At 44.4% G+C, this 26,435-nt stretch overlaps 1 protein-coding gene across 1 annotated transcript in view; it reads right to left on the bottom strand.

Moving 5' to 3' along the window:
• The window catches only part of MYO5B (myosin VB), a 401,963-nt gene extending 376,152 nt beyond the window's left edge, over positions 1 to 25,811 (bottom strand). Inside the window, exon 1 of the mRNA XM_033177765.1 lies at positions 25,412 to 25,811. Coding sequence (XP_033033656.1) covers positions 25,412 to 25,438 — 27 coding nt within the window. The 5' untranslated portion in view covers positions 25,439 to 25,811. The remainder of the gene's footprint in view (positions 1 to 25,411) is intronic.
• Positions 25,812 to 26,435: the final 624 nt, after the last annotated feature.

Here is a 26,435-nt window from a genome sequence, read left to right as displayed (position 1 = left end):
ACCAGAATGACTGTTCAGAGTCTGTGGAATCAGCAAAGACCCTCATTCTAACCAACCCTGGAGACCTGTGTTCATTAGGGCAGAACTCCAGGAGTTTGAGACCAGCCTGCACAACGAGGCAAGACCCCATCTCTACAAAAACTTCAAAAATCAGCCAGACATGGTGGCAGACACCTGTAGTCCCAACTACTTGGGAGGCTGAAGGGGAAGGATCACTTGAGTCCAGAAGGTCGAGGCTGCAGTGAGCCATGATCATGTCATTGCACTCCAGCCTAGGTGATAGACTGAGACCCTGACAAAAAAAAAACACCAAAAAAAAAAAAAAAAAAAAAAGGAACTGTGTTAGCACATTAGTGAGTGCAAAGAGATTGGCCAGACTGTTGTGTCTCTTATAGGATGTTCCAGGTGAGAAAGTACACTGATATCCAGGACTAGAGAATTGGATTCCCAATGTATTCCTGATACTACAAGGTCCTACCACTGTGAGTTTTGTTATACATGGAATTGGCCAAACCCAGTATCCAAGCAAGACTCTCATGCGGTGGGTAGATGACTCTCCCTCAATGATACTGAAAGATCTGTAAAACGATTTAGACAAGTCTGCCAAATGCAGCATTACCCTATAAAGTGAATCTATGGTTATGTCACTCATTCATTTTAAATGTTTACCAAGCACCTTCTATGTGCTACACGTGTCCTAGGCACTGGAGACTCGGCAATGAACAGGACAAGTGCTGCTCTCCTCTCAAGGACCTTAGGATCCAGGTAAGGATGACAAGCAAACAGGAGAGCCAGCTATGGGAAGAGAAAAACAAAACAGGGCATGATCTGAGTAGGCAGTGGAGAAGCCCTCCCAGAGGAGGCAACTTGGCAGAGGCCTGAATGACAGGAAGACCCCAGTGCAAAGACCTGGGAAAGACCATCTATGAACTAGGAGTAGGTGCAAAGGCACTGAGGTGGCCAGACGTCTGCACTGTTCAGTGAACAAGGAAGCCAGTGTGGGCCGGGCATGGTGGCTCACGCCTTGAATCTCAGCACCTTGGGAGGCCAAGGTGGGTGAGTCACCTGAGATCAGGAGTTCAAGACCAGCCTGGCCAACACGGCAAAACCCATCGCTACTAAAAACACAAAAAAAATTAGCTGGGCGTGGTGGCACAAGCCTGTAATCCCAGTTACTTGGGAGGCTGACACAGGAGAATCACTTAAACTTGGGAAGTGGAGGTTGCAGTGAGCCAAGATTGCGCTACTGCACTCCAACTTGGGCAACAGAGCGAAATTCCAAAAACAAAAAAAAAAAAAAAGAGGAGGCCAGAGTGGATGAATGCAGCAGGTAAGGAAGACGGGGATACTAATGGGCCAGGGTAGCATGGCCCAGATTACAGGAGGCCTCATGGGCCTGGTAAGGGGTTTGGATTTTATTCCAAAAGCTAAGGGAAGCAGCTACACGATTTCTAAGAGATGAGTGATGGAGCCCGACTGACATTAGATTGATCTGGCTGATGCATAGAGAACAGACTGGAAGGAGACAAGGGAAGATGCAGGGAGTCCGTTGGAAAACAGTTTCCATTATGCGAGCCAGAGACTGTGGTGGTTGGAGGCCAGAGCAGTGAGGGGGCAAGAAGAGTGAGGATTCAAGTAACGTTTGGAAGCTGAGCCAACAGGACTTGCTGATGGAGTGGGAAAATCACAGATGATGCCCAGATCTGGGGCTTAGGCTGCTGGAGCATGCCTCTTACTGGGATGGTGAGAGCTGGGAGGAGAAACAGGAATAGCAACATATAAGCTTTTTCTTTTTCTTTTATCATTTATTTGGTTTGTTTTATTCAGCATTCCATGTGAACTTTTAATTCAACAAATATTGACTGCCTTATGTTAAATGCTAGATACTGTGTTTGGCCCTAAAATGGAGCCAGTGGGTAAAAAAGATAATAGATTGTTTTTTCCTCTAGAAAGCCTTTCCCCACCTCATTTGGTATGGGTTGAGCAGTCATATGACCAAGTTTGTTAATACTGTGGAGATGAAATCCATTAGGCATTAGTAAGGACTTCAGAGCATCTTTTTTTATTATACTTTAAGTTCTAGAGTACATGCATACAATGTGCAGGTTTGTTACATATGTATACATGTGCCGTGTTGCTGTGCTGCACCCACTAACTCATCAGTTACATTAGGTATATCTCCTAATGCTATCCCTCCCTGTACCCAACAACAGGCCCTAGTGTGTGATGTTCCGCTTTCTGTGTCCAAGTGTTCTTCTCATTGTTCAATTCTCACCTATGAGTGAGAACATGTGGTGTCTGGTTTTTTGTCCTTGTGATAGTTTGCTGAGAATGATGGTTTCCAGCTTCATCTATGTCCCTACAAAGGACATGAACTCATCCTTTTTTATGGCTGCATAGTATTCCATGGTGTATATGTGCCACATTTTCTTAATCCAGTCTATCATTGATAGACATTTGGGGTGTCTCCAAGTCTTTGCTATTGTGAATAGTGCCACAATAAACACGCGTGTGCACATACAAGCTTGTTTCTAAGCATCTTTTATTGTGAGGCAGCAACTTTTGAAAAGGCACACACTTTCAGACTGAACCATTTCACTTTCTGTAATGAGTCAGCATGATGGCAAATGTTGTGTATCAAACTGAGCCAAAGGATGTCCAGATACCTGGTGAAACATTCTTTCTGGGTGTGTCTGTGTGGGTGTTTCTGGAAGAGATTAGCATTGGAATCAAACTGAGTACAGAAGATCTACCCTCACCAATATGGGTAGGCCATCACCCAATCCACTAAGGGCCCAAATAGAACAAAATGAAAGAAGGAGGGCAAATTCTCTCAAGTTGGGACCTTGATCTTCTCCTGCCTGGGGACATGAGGGCCCTCAGACGCTGGTACTTACATCAGTGACCCCACTTCCAGTACTAAATCTGTTAGTGTTCTGCAGATAAACAGAATAGGATAAAGATACACAAAAGGAGGTTTATTATGAAAACTGGCTCATGTGGAACTTAATTCCTTTGGACACAAACAAGCTACTGAGCCTCCAGGAAAACACACACAGCAAGTATTGCAGGGGATGGTGCCTTCTCACTCCCATCAGCCCCTAGTTCCTGAGAAGGTACAGCGCCAACATCAGGATGTCATGTGCTAGAACCCTGACATCAGGGGTAGAAGCCCTGCTTTCCAGTCCTATCTTGCAGTGTGAGTTTGAGCATGTCGCTGAACAGCTCAGGGTCTCAGTTCCCTCTTTATCCTCCCTACCTCAGAGGGCTCTTGAGACAAGAAAAGGACAACTAAATGGGAGAACATCACAGAAAACAAAGTATATACCAATCAACGATGACACTGCTGTTAAGAACAAACTCCTGATGTTTTCTGAAGGGGAAAAGCAGAAGCCAGCCATTGTGAGTTCCTTCAAGGCCACTTCTCCTTTCCCACATGGCCAGAATTAGGGGGTAGCAGTGGGGTGGTAATATACAGGTACTGATGCACATGTGTGAAGTGAAAAATGCTTTATTTTTCTTTCATTTGATTGATCATACAAATGCCTTACATAGGTGCTAGTGATTTGCCCAGAGCAGACATGCTGCAACTGCAGAAGGTATCTGGCCTCAGACATCAGGCCCTGTTCCTGGAAGAACACACCCCATGCCAAGTCTCTGGTCAAGTGACAAGCAGAGTGATGGCCGGAGGAGTCTGAGGGCAGCCAGCCAGGCCACTGGCACATCCTGGATCTGTCGCTAATGAGATTCTTGATCTAAAGCTAAATCATCAGCTTCCGGGACACTATGGGGGAACTGACATCTAAAGAAAGGCAAACTAGGTCCTAGCTAGCCTCTCAGGGGAATCGGATCCATGTCCCCAGTAGCCATTCCTCTAGGGTTGACCCAAGCAACATTCTGCGCAAGGGGATCCATGCAGTGCCAGCCTGCCAGGTGGCAGAGGCCACACCATGCCTGCCTCCCTCTTGACTTTCACTCTCCTCCCCCATCATGATCATCCTTCCTCTCTCTAATCTCCTTCATTTGTTCTCATCCCTTTTCTGTCTGCATCCAAGCTTGCAACCCACAAGCCGCTTTACCCTAAAAGACAACAGGTGGTCCTCTTCCATTGTCTTCCTACCTCCCACCACTAAATAACCACAACATGGAACTAAAGCATGTTTTAAACTTTATTCTGAATCAGTAAAAGCTTGATGATTTCTAGTGAGTTGGAAGATCTATTTCTTGTGATCAAGTGAGTTGGAAATCTATTTCTTTAAGAAAAACAAAAACCATCAAATTTATTTAGGTTTATTTTTATGGGTAAGTAGAATCTCGAGAAAATGACTTACTCCTTCCTTCTTTTACTATGTGAAGTTATGCTTTGTCACTGCAATTTCATCCTCCCCAATAAGCAGTCATTTCTAGACACCTTTCAGGTGGGCAAGAAGTTTCAAGGTCATAAAGGTCAAATTCTTACTCAAAGGCACTCCCTTATGGCATCCTTGCTGGAAAGCACAGCTGGCTCAGGTACCTGCAGAGATGAAGACCTCATTTCTGCACAGGCAGCCCATTCCACCACAGAGGGGTTGAGGGGTGTTCAACTGACCATGTGCCTCTGCACCAAGCTAAGTCCACCTTTCCACAACACATACCCATTGCTGGTCATACTGCTCTTTGGAAGAACTCAGAGAGGAAATACATGAATTCCACATGACAGCCCTGCAGTATTTTAGGATTATATCTCCTTTTCCCTAGACTATAAGTCCTGGATCCCCAAGCCATTCCTCACATGCTATGGTTTCCAGGCACTTTGCTGTCCTGGGCATTTACCTCTGGATAAGCTCCATTTACTAAGATACCCTTAAAATATGTCATTGAAATCAGAATATATTATCATGGAGTCACATCTTATTGGGAGGGAGTTGGCTTAATGCTAAAGTCAATATTAAAGCAAAAATCATGCAGCACCAACACTACCCTTGGAAATACCTTGCACTGTCCATGACCGTGGTGAGATGTTCTAACTTCAAGAGGCTTTGAACTGCCTAAACAGATCCTCCTTCCCACTCTCATCCCTGGGGTATCCTCACTGAGCTGGTCAATGGTTCACACAACTGAAGTTATTTTTTCTCATTTTGTTCGTTATTTCCTTGGGGATTTGTGTTCACTTATGCCTAGCACACATAACTGCATTTCTGAAATTTAAATGCATCCATGAGCCAGATTTACCCAAGCTGTAAAAATAGTTGCCACTGTTACTTAGCCCTCTTCAAAGGTGTTTTCCTAGAGTCTTCAGAAGTTCATCCTCTCTTGCACACCTGGTCCCTGATCAAAGTTTGGTCCCTGACCAAAACTTCTTGATGGTCAAAGAGCCACCACTCAGAGTTTACCCAAGGAACTTTGTAAAACTTCCATTCAAGTCTTTCTTTTTGCAAATCATTGTCTTGATAATTAAAAAGTCATAAAGAGGTTAGTGTGATAGCAATCTTACTGTAGTACGTAAAATCAATAGCACTACCCTTTTCTAAAGGCTGCAACAATTTAAGCAACTGCTTTTTTTGCTCCTATAAGACAAGTGTGCACTCATGAATGTCGTTTATCATCCCAAGTGAAAAAGTTACTGGCACAAGTTTCTTGCCTGCATATTTATGGTTACATTTGAAGTCATCTTAAACTATGTTAGCATGTCAGGACCATAGGAATCATAGCTAACACTTATTCATTTAAGATGAAAAGTGTTGTATTATAAGGGAGATAATGAGCATTGAGCTTTGAAAGAATTTCATATGACACCCTTGGTTAAAACAATACCAAAACAGTAAAACTAAAACACAGTTACATAAATCAGGGTAACCCTAATTTCATGGAAACACAGGCCATCTTATTTTTTTTTGAAATTAGTACCAAGTGAATTTTATCCAAAAATAAGCTTCAGCAAAGGACTACATGGCAAGGAAAGGTACAGCTCCATGCAGAGGCAGCCCTGAAGATTGATGCAAATAGACGCATCCATACTTTGAATATTTCTGTGTTTTTATACACTAAGGGGTGGGATGAGTTCTAGAGGAACTCATTTTAAGGTGGCAGCTACAATAATCAAATGCTTATAACAGCTTGTAAACATTTATGTTTTTGTTTTTATATACTCCCATCTTTGCCTTCTTCCTCAAACGGCATTGTAATTTATGGGAATCATTCTTTGATGTCAATAATGCTCAGTCTCAACAGGCCAAACAAAACTTCAGCGCTATCCCCACCTCATCCAATCAGGCTGTGTCCTGTAAGTCCTGCTTTCCTTAACTGCCTTGAGCCCCTCCCTGGGGTTGGTGAGAGGGAGCAGTTCTCCAGGTGAACAAAGTAGGGATCCCATTTCAAGAGCTCTTTTTAACTGCTCAGAGGGAACTGCTCTGAAGGCTGAAAGCCCCCAGATGATGTGGGTCTTCATCACCACCCACTGAACCGTGACTCTAGACAGAGAATTCAGTCCTCCTAAACTGATCTGAAGCAGGGATAGCAAGGCATGCTGAAAGACTGATGTGCAAGGCAGGCAAACCCAGCCACAGGGAATAGCAAGTGGTGAAGCCTCCTGGAGCACTGTCTTCATAGCTGCCATGACAGTGAGGCAACCTCTAACTGCCGGCACTAGAGGGGTGCCACAGCCCATCCTTCTTGTTATCTCCAAAGGCAAGAATATTGTTAAATACCTCCTGATACACTACTCCTGAATAGCACTTATTGCACTGTAATCCTTAATAGCAAGGACTGTGTCTTATTCGCCTTTTACACCTAGCACCATGCTAAGCATCAAAAAGATTATCAAATACTTGTGTCTGTTGTACAATACTACCTAACCCACCAAGATTAAGAGTGGAAGACAGTTCTGCTGTGGGGAGAGAGTAGTTCTGGTGCATACAATGAGCCGAAAGTGAACATTTTCACAAATCAGAGCATGAGAGCTTTGGACTCAGATCACAACCAAGGCCCCCAGCCCAAACTGGCACAAAGTAGAATCAATGCCACTTCCCATGATATAACACCCTGCTAAATCAGAAAGTGTATATGACTGAAAAATATCAACTTCCCTGTCTGGTGCCATGAACTAGCTCAGATATTAACCACTGTTTGCCACAGTGAATACATTAAAAAAAATTATTATTTCTTAGGACCCACCGTACTCAGCAACTTACCAGAAAACACTTGAGATGCATAAACATAGCTCAGCAGGGAAGTGCAACCACTGACCCTCTAGCAAAACACAAAAAGCACAAGGCAAGATTTTAAATTCCAGTGTTAAGCCAAGAGTTTACTTATTGAGTGAGATTCAGCAGAAAACAGTTATAACCTAAATAATTTGGCTGGCACTAAGCTGCCTCACTTTAGATACAGGCTACCATTCCAGGGCTTCGGGTATTATTTACAGCTCCAGACACGTCATTATTCTTTAGCCAGGATTTAGGCAGTTTCTGATTTCTGAGATGGTTCACATTGCAACGTGAGCGCAATTCAGATGGACACTCTTCACATCTGTTCCGTTAAGTAAGAACTCTCTCCACAGCTAGTGTTGTGTGACTCCAGTGGCCTGCTGAATGGGGTTTGGTTTCACGCTGCCAGTCAGATTTCAGGGATATTAACACAGTGGACTATCCCTAGAGCCATTAGTAAGGATGGATTACAGAAGGTTAAAGTGTAAGGCAAGGAAAGGAGTGGAGGAAGCAACTGGAGGGGGAAAAACGGTGAGGACCTAGAACACTTTTAGACGAGGAGATAAAATCCAAGGAAAAAAATGTTTGTTATTATACTAATAAATAAATGGCAGATCTTGGGGCCCATAGCCCAGCATTATTTTTAGGGGGTGACAGCAGATTAAAGCTCTTCTAGACATGAAAACTACCAGCCACCACCAGAATGTAGGCAGAGATTGATGATAGTTTAGACTCCGGTAGAAGGATGCAGGTTCCATAAATAACCATAATCTAGCAAGAAGTGGAAACCAGGCCTAGAACAAGTCTCCCAAATCCAATTCTACAAGAGATACAGCATCTGTATTTGATGCACCCAAAGTGGAAAAACCAGGTCTCTGGTACCAGCAGCCTCCTGTTTTGATGGAAACATGGCTCCCAGTAATAGCCAAGAATACCAAGTGCTAGGAAGGACAAAGAGATACAAGCATCCTGTTGGTGGTATCAATGTGGGATGCTCTTCTCAACACAAAGTGCAGGAAGGGTCTACAACCATAAGCTATGGAACACTTAGGTCCAGAGCTCTAGGGCTGAAGATCTGACAGGTGGTCCTCAAAACCAGGACCTTAAGACTCCTAAGGGCCTTCTCCACACCTGAAAAGGAAAAACATGTTGTAACCTCGAGGTTCCCCATCAATGCTGGTGATTTGTTAGGTGAAAGGACCCAATCCAAGGCTGGCCACTCAGAACCAGAGGAGCTGGAGCCAGTGATTCAGCAGAGAGCTCCCTTCCCAGCCACTCACCACACTGCCCTGCACCGGGCTGTGGACTCCCAAGGACATGACCTTCTCCTAGTGATGTGGCTATCAGCAACTAATACAGTTCACATGTTACCTCATTTCACCAACAAGCCTGAGGGGTGTCCGAGACTCTTACTCCTGGTTTACAGATAACTGAAGCCTAGAGGTTATGCCTAAGATTACACAGTTAGAAAGCTGAGGAACCAGGTATCAAAATCCAGGCCAATCCCCCAACTAAACACCTAACCTCTATTTTCCAGTTCTCCTTCCCAACCAACCACTCCCCGAGTTTAGCTTTTAAATTGTGGTAAGAGACACAAAATTTAGCATTGTCACCATTTTTTAAATGTACAGTTTAGTGGCATCAAGTACATTCACATTGTTGTACAATCCTCACAACCACCCATCTCCAAATCTTTGTTTTAATCTTGAAAGATTATAATTCTGTGTCCATTAAAAACCCTGCCATCACTCTACTTTCTGTCTCTATTAATTTGACCATTCTAGATACCTTATATAAGTGGAAACACACACTTATCTTTGGGTAACTGGCTCATTTCACTTAGCAAAATGCCCTCAAGGTTTATCCTTTTTGTAGCAGATGTCAGAATTTCATTGTTTTTTAAGGTTGAATATATCCCACTGTGTGGACAGGCCACATCTCATTCATCCATTCATCCTTCCATGGACCATTCCTTGGAATCGTCAAAAGGCTGCTCCCTGCTTTTGACGATCATGGATAATGCTGCTCCATCTCATCTTTCATTCACTTACATTCAGCACCTGTCATCCTGCCTGACACAGCAGGGGGAAGGGAGTAAAAAGAGTATTCACCATCCACTTTCAAAAGTGCATTTTAGGAAATTAGGTGAAATGGGCTTTCCATGTGATTTTTAAATCAATAGATATTTATTAATGCGATTATACTTGTCATAACATTGAAGTAATTATATGTTCATATACTAAGTTAATTGTACTAACACACATATAATTTAAATGGAATGATAAATCAGCATAACTATAAAATTCTATCTTTAAATTGTTAACCAAACAGATCAGAACTGCTACATCCAAATGAGTATTTTCCTGACAATTTGGGAGGCTCTACATTTATTGATCACTGGGAACATTCAAAGCCTAACTGTAACTCCAGATGATGAGGGCTAGTAAGAGGCCTCACAAAATTGGCATCCATACCTGGAAGCCACACACAGTTCACAATAGCAATATAAGTCAGTGAGTCCTCACCTTACTCAACCAGCTTAGTTGTGTGAATAGCTTAACTATTTCTAGAACAGAAAGCCTATCTTCCAGACAAAGGTATTGTCACCATAGAGAGGACTCAAAAGCACACACCATCAGGTTTGAAGCCAGTTTCATAAGAGGTATTGATGAGCTACAGCATCTGCACCCCTCTGCCCAAGTGGCCATCCCAAAGGAAACATAATGCATTCAGACGGTGCAGGATCTAGCATGCTGGTCATAAAAATCCATCATATTTTATGGGCATTGCCATCATTTTGGTGCCTGCAGCTTGTTTCACAGTCACACACATACACACAGTAAAATGGCAATTAAAAGAGCAAGCAGCTTGATAGCGAAGAAACACTAGTTTCTGGCCGAGGAGACATTCATTTTCCTTACTTTACAAATAAATATTATTCCTCATTAGGTAATTCAGGCAAATTGAAAATGTGATTAAATCTGATGATGGGAAGAGAGAAGGCAATTTATCTCCCTTTAATGTACTAATACCTCCTTAATGTTTATTCATATGACAAATGAACCATTGGATTGGAAGAACTCAAGGTCAAATGCCTACTTTTGCCAGGGTATTCTCTTCCTCCTGGCCTTGTGTGCTGGCTGAACACATCCCAGTGGTGGGACAGTGCTCCGAACCTTTGTTGCCTGTGTGATGAATATGAAAGATGGTCTGAACCTTCAGGCAAAAACTGTGAGTACTGTTATCTTTCCTGGGTGAGAGAAGAAAACAAACCAACTCAATCTAGTTGTTCTTCCTGGATTCACTGTTTTCTGTTCTGAAAGCCATCAGCTTTGCTAGATCTAACAGGATGGGTGGAGATCCATATATGCCCCCATCTCATCATGCAAATACCCACGGGTCTTCATAAGACTGGTTTTGGGGGTGTTTGTTTTCTTCCTTTGACCAGCTTGGCGGAGAAAAATTGTTAATTAAACCTTTTCAGTTAATTGAGGGAAAAATAGGAGACTGTGCTCTTAACAAATGATAACCTGGAGAAGGTAAGGGCAAAAATATATGACCAAAATAATGTGTAAAATTAGGATATTCAAACACAAGTCAGTTAAATTAACTCTCTGATCTCGAATGTTACTTTGCTGATATTCCACATTCATACCTTGTGCTAAGCCTTTGACCACTGTAATAAGGAAAAACAACATTTAATTATCTCCTGACAGGGGCTCCACATTCCACAGACTTAGGCAAGTGCCAGAGGAAACAAATGGGCTTTCTACTGGGTATGCCAAGCCAAAAGCCTTTCCAAAATCACAAAAGATAACGTTACAGTCAAGGTGGCTCCTTGGTGAGGAGAGGACTTTCCTCAAAGAGCCATGCCTAGAACCAGGGAGGGGTTGGGGGCTGTAGGTGAACTTTAAACCAATTCAATAATATTTGTTGAGTTCCTAAAGTATGCAAAATCCTACCTTGGGAACTTTGAGGGATGTGAGGCTAAGATTCCACCTACAACTTCAGTGACAGCAATTTTGCAAATATACACACTCAACCATCAATTGCATACCCAAAAGAAAGAGTAATGAAACACTGAATCTAAAACTACCTTGCATCTTTTAATTTGGCATTATAACTCATCCTATTTTCAGCAGAACCCCTTTTTTTGGATAACTGATGATGCACAGTAATAAAATGAATACCTGTGAACTCACTACCCAAATTAGACTGTTAATAGTACCGTTTCCCATGCTGCTCCCCTACCACTCCCACCTCCCAAATAATTATTCTAGACTGTTTTCTTTTCCTTCATTCCCTGGTTTTTCCTCAATTTTATCATATATATATCCTTCAATACTATTCATTTTGTTTCAGAAATTCTAAGAATGGTATCATTCTGTATGTATTCTTCTCCAAAGCACATTAAATGATGATACCTAAGCTGGGCCTCATAGGAAATGAGGTAATATGTCCTAAGAATGTATCATATGATTGGTGGGCTGTGCTAGGGTCTACACGAACAGCTAGCAAAGGAAACTGAATGAGAGTCTAAAGCGAATGGCCAAGACACATGAAATAGATAATAAAATACAGGACAACTTACTGGTCCAAATATTTTACCCTTTCACCTTCTAAGATACACAATATCCAGGTCACAGTATGAACAAAAATGGCATTTTATTGTCTGGTATTTTTTAATCATGGAGGCTGGTCTCCTAAGCAAGGGACTTAAGCTTCTTAGTCCTGAAGACAGAAGTCTTTTAATTCCATACAGAAGGCACCTGGATGTTCTCCTTCCTCTCAGGATTTCGTGTCACAGCATGTTTGAGTTTTATAATGGCAAAAGCTGTCTGGGAAAGTCATTAACTTTTCAGGATGGGCCTCCCCATTCCTCCCCAAACTTCAGCAAAGAAGAGAAAAGCTGTAGAGTCTGTGTCACTATTAGAATTGTTCAAGGGAGGGTGATGATTCATGAGCCGGTAAGTTTTAAGAGGAGCATTATGAGCCATTAATGTGAGCTCATATGTATAAGCTTGCTCATTCTCACAGGCAAATTAGTGAGATCAGTGGAGCCCATCCATGCCTGGGTCCGGAAAACTTGAGGACTTCCTCCTGGGTCAAACTTAAAATGCTCAATTGGAGGATGTTTCTGAAGTGCCTTAACAAACTCCCTGATAAGCACTTAACACGGTAACAGGGAATGAATTGGGTCCTGGATATACCACTACAAGGCACTCTCCTCAGATCATGAAGGGATCTGTCCAAGATGGCCAGAGCAGACAACCTGAGTGAGGAAGGCAAACTCATCTTCCATCAGACACCAATTTCCGGAGGGCAGGGCACACCCATAAAAGGCAAAGATCTTTGACTGAACAAGATGCAGAAAGGTTTCCAGTAATCTCAGGGCATGGCCCAGACAGAGAGCAAAATGCCTACTAAATGTCAAGCATGGTAGGAAGGAGGCGGCTTTTCATTGGAGGATGTTAAGGGGGAGATGGAGCCAGGAAAAGTGGACCAAGGCCCTGAGAATGAAAGGATGGTTAGTTTTAGATCAGAAATACCTAATTTTAAGCTTCCTGAATTTCAAGTATGCTGTGGTTTAGATGCGATTCATTTGTCCTCAAAGCTCATGTTGAGGCCGGGCGCGGTGGCTCAAGCCTGTAATCCCAGCACTTTGGGAGGCCGAGACGGGCGGATCACAAGGTCAGGAGATCGAGATCATCCTGGCTAACCCGGTGAAACCCCGTCTCTACTAAAAAATATAAAAAACTAGCCGGCGAGGTGGCGGGTGCCTGTAGTCCCAGCTACTCGGGAGGCTGAGGCAGGAGAATGGCGTAAACCCGGGAGGCGGAGCTTGCAGTGAGCTGAGATCCGGCCACTGCACTCCAGCCTGGGCGACAGAGCGAGACTCCGTCTCAAAAAAAAAAAAAGCTCATGTTGAAATTTGATCCCCAATGTGGCGGTGTTGGGAGGTGGGGCCTAGTGGGATGTGTTTGGGTTATAGGGGTGGATCCCTCATGAATGGTATGATGCTGTTCTCATGGTAATGAGTTCTCACTATAGTGAGACTGGATTCGTTCTCCTGGGAATGGATTTATTCCCACAACAGTGAGTTGTTATAAAGCCAGGATGCCGCTCAGATTTTGTCTTTTTGCACATGTCTGCTTCTGCTTTGACATTCTCCACCAAGTTATAACATCACAACAGCCCTTGCCAGAAGCCAGGGCAATGCCCTTGAACTTCTCAGCCGACAGAACTGTGAGCTAAATAAACCTTTTTAAAATAAATTAACTAGTCTGGGGTATGCTGTTACAGCAACACAGAATGGACTAAGACAGTATACTTTGTTACACTTTGCGCCTTTTCGAAGATGTGGATCTCTTTTAGGACTACATGGTCTAAGGAAAGCCAAAAGCAGGGGGTCTGCCTACATTAGGGACAGAGTTTTAAGAAGCACCAGGACACACATGGGGCTGGGTGTGGTGGTGGTGGCAGTGGCAAGAGAACACAAGCAGGATGAGACCCCCTGCCATTCTTTCTGCACAGGGACTCCATCCTTCTCTCATCTTGGTGGGTTTTCTGTTGCTGGGGCAGGGAGAGTTGCAGGGCAGTGCTAGGTAGAAAGGACCCTCTATATTAGGGTCCCTTATATCCAAATGATGTTCTGATTCACCATAAATGGGACAGATACCTCATGGAAGGAAGTAGAACACAGTGGTCAGAAGCTGGGCCCTCAAGCCAGGCAGCTTTGGGAAAGTCACATAAGCCTGTGTTATTGTTAACTGAGCTAACACATAGTGCTGAGAAGCGACCTGGCACAAAGCGCTCCATAACCAGTAGTTTTCCAACTAGAGGGTTCAAAACACATACGCTCAGAACAAATGAAGGGGAAAATACATGCCAAGGTGCTTTATTTTTTAAATGTATATATTGTATCCTGAATATTGTGGTTTCCATGTTTTCCTATCTCAAAATATAGAGTGGACTGGGTACTGTGACTCATGCCTACAATCCCAGCACTTTGGGAGGCTGAGGTGGGAGGATCACTTGAGGCCAGGAGTTCAAAGACCAGCCTAAGCAACATGATGAGACCCTATCTCTAAAAAAAAAAAAAAAAAATTAAGTTAGCTGGGCATGGTGTCACATGTCTGTTCCCAGCTATTTGGGAGGCTGAGGTGGGAGGATTGCTTGAGCCTAGGAGGTTGAGGCTGTAGTGAGCCATGATTGCACCACCACACACACTCCAGCCTGGGTGACAGAGTGAGACCCTGTCTCAAAAAAATAAAAATATAGAGTAGTCATTTAAATGAGCAAAAACAGTTATAAACAATGCCAGTTAATACGAACAGGAAATATAAGGAAAATAACACATAAATACCAAGCATATGAACAGAGGCTCATCCCTCAAATGAAAGTCAACTTTAAAACATGTGTAAAACATTTAGTATGAATAAGGGTAAAAAAAAAAAAAAAAAAAAAAAAAAAAGAGAGAGAGACAAAGAACAATGACCCGAACTTAGAGTGGTGAAGAAACAGACTGGTTCTCTTCTGGTGGCTATTAGCCATATCAACGAAGACTGTAAATGTGCATGCCAGCAATTCCATCTCTAGGAATTTATTCTAAGAAAATAAATGAGGTTACAAGAACACTGTGCAATATTTTTCACAGTATGAAAAGATAAACAATATTTTGGTATGTTCAAAAAAGCTAGAAGATAGGATCTTGAATGTTTCTAATGCAAAGAAATGATAAATGTTTGAGGCAGTGGATAACCTAATTGCCCTGATTTGATCATTATACATTGTATACATGTAATGAAAAAAAAATCACTTGAACCCCATAAATTTGTGCAATTATTACTGTCAACAAAAAAAAAAAAAAGGAAAATAATGGGAACCAACCTAAACGTTCATCAGCATGGGAATGGTTAAACACATTACAGTATGTGGCACCAGACCTTGGCAATTTAAAAAATGTATATTTTTAAGAAAACATTACAGTATATCCATATGCTGCCTTATCATGCAGCCATTAAAAATGGCAATATTGCCTTTATATGCTACAGGAAAAGATAGCCATAGATTAAGATTTAGAGTAAGAGACATGGCACGATCCCGTTTGTTTTGAGTACATATCGTGCCTAAGTCTAAAGCAGCAATGCCCAAGAGAAACAGAATGCAAACCACAACTGTGAGCCACCTGTGCTACTTTAAATTTTCTAACAACCACCTTTAAAAGGTGAATTGAATATAATATTTTAGCCGATATACAAATAACAATCACTTCAACACATAACCAATATAAGAAGTATGAAGGATATTTCGCATACATTGTTCTAAGTCTTGGAAACCCAGTGTGTACAGTACTGCACGCTTCCAGCTCATCCCAGCCTGGGCCAGGCTCATCTCAAGTGCTCAGCAGCCACATGCAGTTACCCTATTGGACAACGGAGGTCCAGAGAACATGCCTAAGTGGTCAAGAGTAGTTGTTTCTGGGAATGAGACTACACAGCTTTTGTCTTTTCTGCATTGTATGGATTGTTTCAATAATCATTTGTATTCACAGAGGGAAAATCAGCATTGTGAAAAATGCTTTTTAATTTTCCTTTAAAGCTATAATAAGAGACTAGAAAGCACAGCTTAAATTTAAAACTCCTTTCAGACTGCTCTTGCTCCTTCCCCAGGGGTGGTGGGGAGGAGGAACCTTTTCTTACCATGCCTTGTCTACCGCTCTCCTAGTTACGTGTTTATAGCAATCCTACTTCCTCTCTCACCAAGTCCCCTTGTGATCAAGACCCCTGCAGGACCACAGGGAAGGGTTAGGGAAAAAAAGAGCCTAGCCACATAATGCTGACTGCCCCCAGCATGGTGACTGGAGGGAGAAGCAAACTGATGAACAGTTGCCAACACTGTGTTAGACGAACACTTCACATGGATTAGGATCATAAGCCTCCAGTAACCTTCCCATGGTGCAGGTACCACCCCAATTCTTCAGATAAAGAAATCAACACTTAGAAAGTATCTGTTCTTTGACAAACCAGACAAAAACAAGAAATGGGGAAAGGATTCCCTATTTAATAAATGGTGCTGGGAAAATTGGCTAGCCATGTGTAGAAAGCTGAAACTGGATTCCTTCCTTACACCTTATACAAAAATTAATTCAAGATGGATTAAAGACTTAAATGTTCAACCTAAGACTATAAAAACCCTAGAAGAAAACCTAGGCCATACCATTCAGGACATAGGCATGGGTAAGGGCTTCATGTCTAAAACACCAAAAGCAATGGCAACAAAAGCCAAAATTGGCAAATGGGATCTAATTAAACTAAAGAGCTTCTGAACAGCAAAAGAAACTACCAGAGTGAACAGGCAACCTACAGAAGGGGAGAAAATTTTTGCAATCTACTCATCTGACAAAGGGTTAATATCCAGAATCTACAAAGAACTCAAACAAATTTACAAGAAAAAAAAAACCCCATCAAAAAGTGGGCGAAGGATATGAACAGACACTTCTCAAAAGAAGACATTTATGTAGCCGACAGACACATGAAAAAATGCTCTTCATCACTGGCCAGAGAAATGCAAATCAAAACCACAATGAGATACCATCTCACACCAGTTAGAATGGCAATCATTAAAAAATCAGGAAACAACAGGTGCTGGAGAGGATGTGGAGAAATAGGAACACTTTTACACTGTTGGTGGGACTGTAAAGTAGTTCAACCATTGTGGAAGACAGTGTGGCGATTCCTCAAGGATCTAGAACTAGAAATACCATTTGACCCAGCCATCCCATTACTGGGTATATACCCAAAGGATTATAAATCATGCTGCTATAAAGACACATGCACACGTATGTTTATTGCGGCACTATTCACAATAGCAAAGAGTTGGAACCAACCCAAATGTCCATCAATGATAGACTGAATTAAGAAAATGGCACATATACATCATGGAATACTATGCAGCCATAAAAAAGGGATGAGTTCATGTCCTTTGTAGGGACATGGATGAAGCTGGAAACCAACATTCTCAGCAAACTATTGCAAGAACAGAAAACCAAACACCACATGTTCTCACTCATAGGTGGGAATTGAATAATGAGAACACTCTGACACAGTAAGGGGAACATCACACACCAGGGCCTGTCATGGGCTGGAGGGAGAGGTGAGGGACAGCATTAGGAGATATACCTAATATAAATGACGAGTTAATGGGTGCGGCACACCAACATGGCACGTGTATACATATGTAACAAACCTGCATGTTGTGCACATGTACCCTAGAACTTAAAGTATAATAAAAAAAAAAAGTAAAATAAAATAAAAAGAAAGTATCTGTTCCAATGTGTCAGAGCTGAGAGTTCCACAATATCCAGGGTGGTCCATGTTAAGATCATAGTCACAAAGGCCTTGGAAATGCCCATACCAAGCTCCTGTTCTTACCCTTATTAACACCATGTTATCAGACAACTGCATTTCTTCATTAAAGAAAAGTAAATCCCAGGCATCATTTGCAAAAACCCCAGATCCTGACATTTCTCCTCTAAGCTCATTCGTAAATCTCCAAATGTAAATAAATGCTTTCACTTAGACAAACCATTTTCATTCCAAACCCAACATGTCAAAGATCCAGAATTATCCCTGTTCCAACCTAGCTTCTGTCCACACTCAAGGTGGACATTTCAAGTTCATAGTTGACTCTTCTACTTCCCTTGCCCTTAATAAAACATTTATTGAGTTCTAGTCTCTAATCTCTACGTAACTACAAAAAGTAGTAATGAGTACACCTAGCATCCAGATCTTCATTTCTAAATTCCATTCTTCAATAAAAGGAAACTGACAGGCATCAGCGTAACCAAGGAATCAGAGTGATCCATCAGTAACAAAACACATTGATATCACCTGTCTCCTGAGGCAATGCAATGAGGAAGGCACAGAATTTCTGATGTGTTCTTGCTCCAAATTCACAACCTCCATGTAAGCATAAGACAATCAGACAAATCAAAAATCATTCTATAAAATTATTGAGAAATGTTTTTTTGGGGGGGACAGGGTCTCACTCTGTCACCCAGGCTGGAGTGCAGTAGCACAATCACAGCTCACTGCTACCTCAACTCCCAGGCTCAAGCAATCCTTCCACCTCAGCCTGCAGAGTAGCTAGGACCACAGGTGCATGTCATCACATCCAGCTAATTTTTTTCTATTTTTTGTAGAGACAAGGTCTCGCTATATTGTCCAGGCTGGTCTCAAACTCCTGGGCTTAAAGGATCCTCCCATCTTGGCCTCCCAAAGTGCTAGGATTACAGGTGTGAGTGACTGTGCCTGGCTTGACAAATGCTCTTCAAGTATCAAGGTCACAAAAGACAAAAAACTGAGCAACTGTCACTAAATAGAGGGGGGCGGGGAGCTACAACCTTCAAGGCAGTGTGGAATCCTAGAGAGGATCCTGCCCCAGAAAAAGAACATTAGTGAAAAATGTGGTAAAATTCCGGTGAGCTCTGTAGACCAGTTAGTAGTATTACAGAAATGTTAACTTCCTGGTTTCAATAATTGCACTATGGTTATATGACATGTTAACACTAGAGCAATCTGGGAAAACATAGAAACTGTGCTACTTTCATAATGTTTCTGTAAGTCTATAATTATTTCAAAATAGTTAAAAATAGTGCTATAATTATCCCCAAACACATATAGCTCATGCCTGTCCCTATGTTTGAACTCACTCTCCCGCCTCCTCCTGAGAGCATCATCCTTCTCTTCACAGCCTCCTCATGCATTTCAAATTCTATTCATTCTTTAGGCCCCAATCACGTCCCACTACACCTTAAAGGATGCCTTTCCCCCAATACTGTAGCCCAACCAGACCAACAGTTCTACAAAGTGTCTGTAACCTCTACAAAATGCCTGTAACTTGTAGAGGAGTATGTGCACTCCTCTAATGACACAAAGATAATCCTGTATTGTTAGTGTACTTTGTGTATTTAGCTTTTGTCATCAAACACACTGGAGGCTCCTAAAAATGTCTGCTATGGCCTCTGTTCTCCAGAATCTCAGCCTACTTAGATAAGGCATCACATAAAATCTATCAACAAGGCTGAGGCGGGCAGATCACGAGGCCAAGAGATGGAGACCATCCTGGCCAACATGGTGAAACCCTGTCTCTACTAAAAATACAAAAATTAGCCGGGTGTGGTGGCACGCACCTGTAGTCCCAGCTACTCGGGAGGTTGAGGCAGGAGAATCACTTGAACCCAGGAGGTGGAGGTTGCAGTGAGCTGAGATCATGCCACTGCACTCTAGTGACTGAGCGAGACTCTGTCTTAAAAAAAACAAAAAACTTATCAACAAAGGAAGGCAGGGCAAGAGCCTGCTCAATGAGTACAGGTTACAGGTCGTTGGAATACACCACATCCACAAGTCGCAAGTACAAACTTCAAAATTCTGATGATCACCAACAGGGTCAAGCAGGATCCACTGGGCTTACAGGCCCAGCTGAAAAAGGGGAGCGGAGGATCAATGGAGTTGGAACTAGGGATGGGAGAAGAAAAAACCACATGCAAGACAGAGAATGAGGTTCAGAAGGAAGGTGACAGCATGACACACAACCTCCATGCTTCTCTTCAGCCTTTCCTGGGACCCTAAAGGGGCCAAAGCCCTTGAGATTCTCAACATCCACTCAGCTAAGCCACCATGAGTTATGGGTTAACTTGGGCTCCTAGAACCTGATCCTGAGATGAGGACTCCTGCTCAAGAGACTTATAAGGCAGTGTTTTCAGGAAGGACTGGTAGGGGAGTAGAGAAGGTGGACAAGAGAGGCAAGGAAGTCAAGTAAACATGTGATATTAAGGAAAATCCCAAACATGGTAACTTTAGCTCAACTGTACAAAGAAACTGAAAACAGCATGGGCCATAATTTAGAGATGTTCCATTCCCAAGGTGAGGGGATAGGAAACTAATGTCATGCCATTGGTTAAGACTCTTAAGGACTGTTAAGGACTGTTCCCTTTTGCAGAGGATGTCAATTCCCAGGTTCCCTATGCACACAGGCAAAACAGCTCAGGAGCTTTGACAAAGAGAAGGGTGCTGGCTATCGGGAGTGAGCTAACACCAAGGCAGTATGCAGGGAAGGGAGAAAGGGGGGAAACAAGAAGAGCACTAACAGCTTCTGCTGACACTCTTCAAGTCCTCGTGTCTTTAACACTGTCACTACTTTTTGGAAAGAAGAACATCGCTCAGAGCCACCAGCAAAAGAAGGAATCATCAGCCCCTCCAGCAGGGGTGACCAGGTACAGAGGAAACAGGTAGCTCTTGCTGCTTTCAGACTGACACTTGGGAGAAACTTACATTACCTGAGGTATAGGTAAGGGACAGTTAAAGGACACCTGCCCAAAAGCACGGAAGATCTATTTTTCAAATAATTGGTCCCAAATCAGCACCCTTAGTAAAGGCTCCTGGGTGCAAAGCTGCCATACACAGGGTGTGTCTGCCAGCAAAGTAACCTCCCAGCAGCACTCAAAAACCCACTGCTCAGATACTACCTATCAATTAGAAGCCAAGGAGGAAAAAAGGTTATTTGAAGGAATTGGTTTCAAGGCACCAGTTTCAATTTGATGATTTCTCATTCACTCTGCTGGCTAGAATCAAAGTAGCATATTGAAAATCCAGGCATTTGAAACAGCAGTATTTAAATTTTTTGTCCCAAATAACTCTTCTGTAGAAAAGAGTTCAGCCTGAGGAGGAGAGGTTACATTCAGCCTGAGGAGGAGAGGTTACATTTTATGCTTTAAAATCAGACTACTGTCTGCAATCATAATGAAATGGTATTCACCATGCTTGCACATGTGCGGGCTTCTTTCTGGACCTATGCAAAGCAAAGCTCACATTGTCTTTTCCAGTGGGTTGGAAGCCAGGCACTCACACTGACCACATGCATGCCACTGTGACAACAGACACCATCATCAGCTCCACCTTTGGATCTGATGTGAGACTGAATGAGACTGACTCACTTTGACATCACCCTGAAAGTGTCTGGCACTGACTGATGATCTTTCTCCATCCAGAAAAACCTCACTACAAAGAAAACAATTTCTAAAAGGTGAGGTGTTGGGTGTTCTGAGAACAGGAGTGTCTCTGTTCATAGAGAAGTGCCCTTTGGCCCCCGACCCACTAAAAAAATCATATAACGTATAAACTGTCAGTTGAAGAGAACAGATCAAGAAGAGCAAGAACACATTTAATTGGATAGAGGGAAAAAGAGTCTTTGCTTAGATAACTAGAAATACACTAAGTTCTTACCGAACACTATTTAATACAAGTTAATATATAAATGTTTCATATTCCAATAACATCTTCTAACTCTGTCACAAAAGCAACAGGTATAATCAAAGAGCTCTAATTTTCCATTCCCAAAAATGTATAAGTGCTGTTAGCATAATAGGTAATTATTTCCATCACACATAACACATTGATGTGTGTGCCTGGTTCCAGTGTTCGTCACATTAAAAAAGCCCACTTGCAAGTTAAAAATAAAAGGGAACATTGGCTATTTTGATAATACAGTAAAAATGAATAATCTCCAAGAAACAAAGTGAATCTGAGTAGCAGGCATGACTTCCGTGTGTAACTTATGATTCACATGCACAATGAGAAGCCAGCTTGGCAAGTGGGGAGACCATGGTTAGGCAACTATGCAACTGCTTCTCATAGCAAAGCACAAGTGCATTAATTTCCAGGAAGAATAACAACTGCTCAAAACAAATCTAGAAGCTACCATCTTAGGTCCCAGAAAATCTCCTTAATTTCAGAATCAAGACCCGAAATGATTAAGAACTGGAAACCCATTAACAGAGTTAACAGAGCAAGGTGCAGTCCAGCAGCCCTTAGGGAAGAATCCTAATATTTGTTTGAGATTAATTATGCCAACCCCTCACACCAATGAAGCTACTTTTTAAGTGTCTTTTATCCAAGAGCTTTCTCTGGTGACACCAGATTTGTACTTATCTCCATAACCTGAGAAAAAGTAAACTGAAACCCAAGTTCAGACTCCCACTACTTCGTCATTCCTAAGAATTAACATGCAATGTATTCATTTCTAACTAAAAATGAAATTGAATGTTTTCTCCTACAAGTGTTGTCTTTAAAAGCAATCCGATACTAATTCTTGTTTTTCAAAACTAGGGCTCCGAAGATTAAGGGTTTATTCAATTGTCCATCAGCCTCATATGAGCACTATTCAAGATCACGGAATATGCCTATCATGAAAAAAATTCACATGGATTTCAGAGTTTTCTGCACCAAAGCAAACGCATAGTTTTATACTTGTTATAACAAGCATGAATGGGATCTAGAACAGGGTCTAGTTTGAGGCACTAAGAAAGGTAAGTCATCAGTTTGAAAAGAAGCCCCTATCAGGGCAACATGAATTCTACTAAAATTGAAGCAAGACCAAACATCAAATTTATGACAAAGCATGGAGAGAAGAATTGTGAAATCATTACTTTATGAAGTTGATGGGGACAATGCCCCCAAAGAAGTCAGTTTATAAGTGGGTAACTCATTTGAAGAAGGGACAAAGCAATGTTGAAGATGAAGCCTGCACCAGACCATCCACATCCATTTGTGGGGGAAAAAAAAGTATCTTATCTGTTCCCTAATTGAAGAGGGCTGACAATTAATGGTAGAAACAACAGCCGACACCACAGACATCTCAATTGGTTTGGCTTACATGACTCTGACCGAAAATAAAGTTGAGCAAAGTTCCCACTTGATGGATACCAAAACTGCTGCACCCAGATCAACTGCAGACAAGAGCAGAGCTTTGGATGGAAATTCCAAACAAGTGGGATCAAGACTCTGAAGCATTTCTTTGAATTGTAACAGGGGATGAAATGTGGCTCTCCCAGTACAATCCTGAAGACAAAGCCCAATCAAAGCAAAGACTTCCAAGAGGTGAAAGAGGTCCAGTCACAGCAAAGGTGGACTGATTCAGAGCAGAGATCATAGCAGGATTTTGGGGGACTGCTCAAGCCATTTTGCTTGACTTTCTAGAAGGCCAAATGATGATGACATCTGCTTATTACAAGTGTCTTGAGGAAGCCAAAGCTTTAGCAGAAAAACACCAAGGAAACTTCACCAGAAAAGTCATTTTCTGCCACAACAATGCTCCTCATTCCTCTCAAAGAAGAGCAATTTTGCAAGAGTTTCTATGGAAAACTATTAGGCGTCCACCTCACAGTCCTGATTTGGCTCCTTCTGACTTTGTGTCTTGATCTTGAAGACAATGACCTGCATCTTTTCCAGTTAATAATGTAAAAGAGACTGCATTGACATGGTTAAATTCCCAGGACCCTCGGTTCTTTAGGGACGAACTAGGTGGCTGGTATAACTTTCAAAAGTGTCTTGAACTTGACAGAAATTGCGTTGAGAAATAAAGTTTATATTTTTAATCTTTTAACTCCATTTTCCCCCACAAACTCTCCCCCTCATATAATAACAGCAATTCAATATTGCCTGACAAAGGACTTTGACACATTGGAGGTACATTCAGTTGAGTCACTCCTTTTACTTAGGAGTACAACTTGCATCTCCATGCCCTTTAATGTAACAAAGCTTCGGCTCTTTGAGCACTCCAAATCAGATTTTTCCCCTGCCTCACTGACTTCTAGCCTTCAGTCCCAGCTCCTGAAAATCTAACCGGCTTCAGGGAAAAAACTGAAAGCTGAGCTTTTAGGGATCCTCCCCAATACCTCCACAGCTAAGAGGCCATTCCAAGGCTAGGACTGCCACAGAGTTCACGCCCTGGCTCCCGCCTCCTCCCCTCCTCCCCCAGAGGCCGTCGCCCATCCCTGATTGCTGCACAGGTGGTCCCTGGTGGGCTAGGAGTAGTATCTGAGGCTGTTGCGTTCCCACCCCCAGCCAGGTGACAGCCTCCGCGGCCACCTTCATAAGTGTGAACCCATGCCGGCCCTGCTCCCCTCCAAGAGGAAGGCGAGAGTTTAATATTCCTCAAACTTAGAAGGGTTGCCACCCCACGGAGCCGTAGGGCTCCCCCACATGTGCTGGACAGCCGCGAGTGATCTCCATTTTAAGGACGCAGAAGTGACTGTTCCTACCCAGCCCAGACCTGTTGGCCCGGGCAGGTGTCCCGGGAATCGCACACGCACACACAACTCTGCACGGAGGTGTGTGCACAGGCACTGTCAAACGTGTTTTGGCCACCCAAGAAGATGAACAGGAAAACCAGGCATTGGACTATCCAAAACTTGTTTTCTTAAAGGGCACATGTGAAGAAAAGGCCTTTACCCATCTCACTCCTGACTCCAGGGTGAAACTTGAGGGGTCCCGGACGGCTGCAGCGCTGCCTCCAGCTCCCCTGGAAGCGGTGGCTCGTCCCTAACTTTAACCACAGCAACTGCCGCGGAACGCGGGCGTCTCCGCCCAGGCTGCACCTGTTCCCTATTCGGAGCACCCAGCCTCGCACATCCCTTCTGACCTTGAAGGCATCCTGAAACTCACACCCTGCTCCCGGTTCGGCTTTACTCCAACCCCCTTCCCCGCAGTCACTGAAGCCCTCTCGGTACCAGAGGGGCCGCGTCAAAATACCCATCCCCAGCAAATTCACAATGCTCTTCCCTGGTCTCCGGAGATAACGGAGCACCCCTCTACCCATCGCTTACCCCCACACCATCCAGCTGCCGCGCCCTCACGCAAGGTTAAGTCTCCTCCCTCTCCACCAAGTCCAGAACCCCCACCTCTCTCAAGTCCAGGGTTCCCTGTTGTGGGTATGCGTGAGGAAAGGACGCCTCGGAGGCGAACCCTCGAGAGCCGGAGCCGCAGGCCCCTGGGGCGGGGTCCACCGCGGGGGACCGTCCCGAGCACGGCGCTCAGAGCTGGCAGAGTCGCCCCTGCGGTTCGGGGAACTCAGCTGGAACCGAGCCCGGGCAACCAAAGTGAGGGGCGCGGCGGGGAGGGGGCGACAGCACCGGCTTGGGGCTGAGCCGTGGCGCTGCGGAATCTCCAGGAGCAGGGCGGCCGGTCGGTGCGGGCGTTCCCGGAACCGCCAAACTTTCTCCGCCAACAGAAGTTAGGGACGCCGAGGACGGAGACGCGGGGGACACCAGGAGGGGTCTCCCGTCACCTCCCGCCTCCAGTAGCCGAGGGAGAAGGCGACCCTGAGTGCCAGGTGGCCCTGAGCGCTCCGCCCCGGCCCCGCGGCGCCTCTCCCGCGGCTGCGCTCACCTGGCTGTAGAGCTCGCCCACCGACATGGCCCGGGCCGGGCGGGGCTCGAGCCCCGGCTCCCCGCTGCACCGCGGCTCTCAGTCCGCGGCCAGCCCGCCTGGCGCCATGTTCCCGGGCTGGCCTGGAGTTTCTCGATCTTCTAGCTCTTCTCCGACCTGCCCCGCCGGCTTCCCGGAGGCACAGCGCCGGCTAGCTCCCGGCGACGCGACCTTTACTCCCGCGGCCGCGGCGCAGCTGCGGCCGGACAGGAGTTGCGAGCGCCGGGGGAGGAGGCAGCGCGACGCCGCTCCCCGCCCAGGTGTGGGGAGGAGGCGAGGGCCGGCAAGGAGGGAGGACTCGCGCGCGTCAGAGCGGACTGCCCGTGCGCCGCCGCGCCTCTGAGCCCTGCCGGTGCCCGGCCCGACGCGCCCTCCCGCGCCCCCGCTGCCACCTGGGCCTCCCGGCCGGGGGCGGGGCACTCAGAGCGGAGCTCGGGGACCGGCGCGGGCCGCCCCCTGCTGGACGGCACGCGCGCGCAGGCACAGGTGCGCCCCGGTGCCAGCACCTGCCCTGCCTCGCTTCGCTTCCACCCGCACCCGGCCCCGCGGAGTCCGGCACGCACGCGGTGCAGACAAGAAAAGGGGAGAGGAACTAACCAGAGAGCGGGGAAAAGAGAGACGCTTCTATGGCTGGAAGGCCCCAGACATTGCCCTTGATTTTACCTGGCTGTATTCAGCGCTTTCATTAAAATTCAGTTACTCGTAGATCGTTATTAAGGCGACCTGGACATACGTACACCAAGGATCTTCTCCTTCAAATTGAACTTTCTGCGCGGAAATCCTCGTCAGAAAGGTGGGAGTCGTAACTTCTTCTGTACAAATATTGGCCACTTTCGCCCACAGCCTCCAAGGAGACTCCAGGCCACTCCTCTCAGAGGGCTCTTGCTTTTCCAGGAAGTCTCACGTTCTCCCAACCCCCGTCTCTCCTACATGCAGACTCCCGGTCTTTCTGCCACTCACTACCTCGTTTATTTGTGTTCCCTCT

Source organism: Trachypithecus francoisi, unplaced genomic scaffold, assembly GCF_009764315.1.
Source record: "Trachypithecus francoisi isolate TF-2019V2 unplaced genomic scaffold, Tfra_2.0 Lachesis_group19, whole genome shotgun sequence".
Taxonomy (NCBI): Eukaryota; Metazoa; Chordata; class Mammalia; order Primates; family Cercopithecidae; genus Trachypithecus; species Trachypithecus francoisi.
Note: the sequence above shows the minus strand (reverse complement) of the source record. Positions and strands in the feature narration are given on the sequence as shown.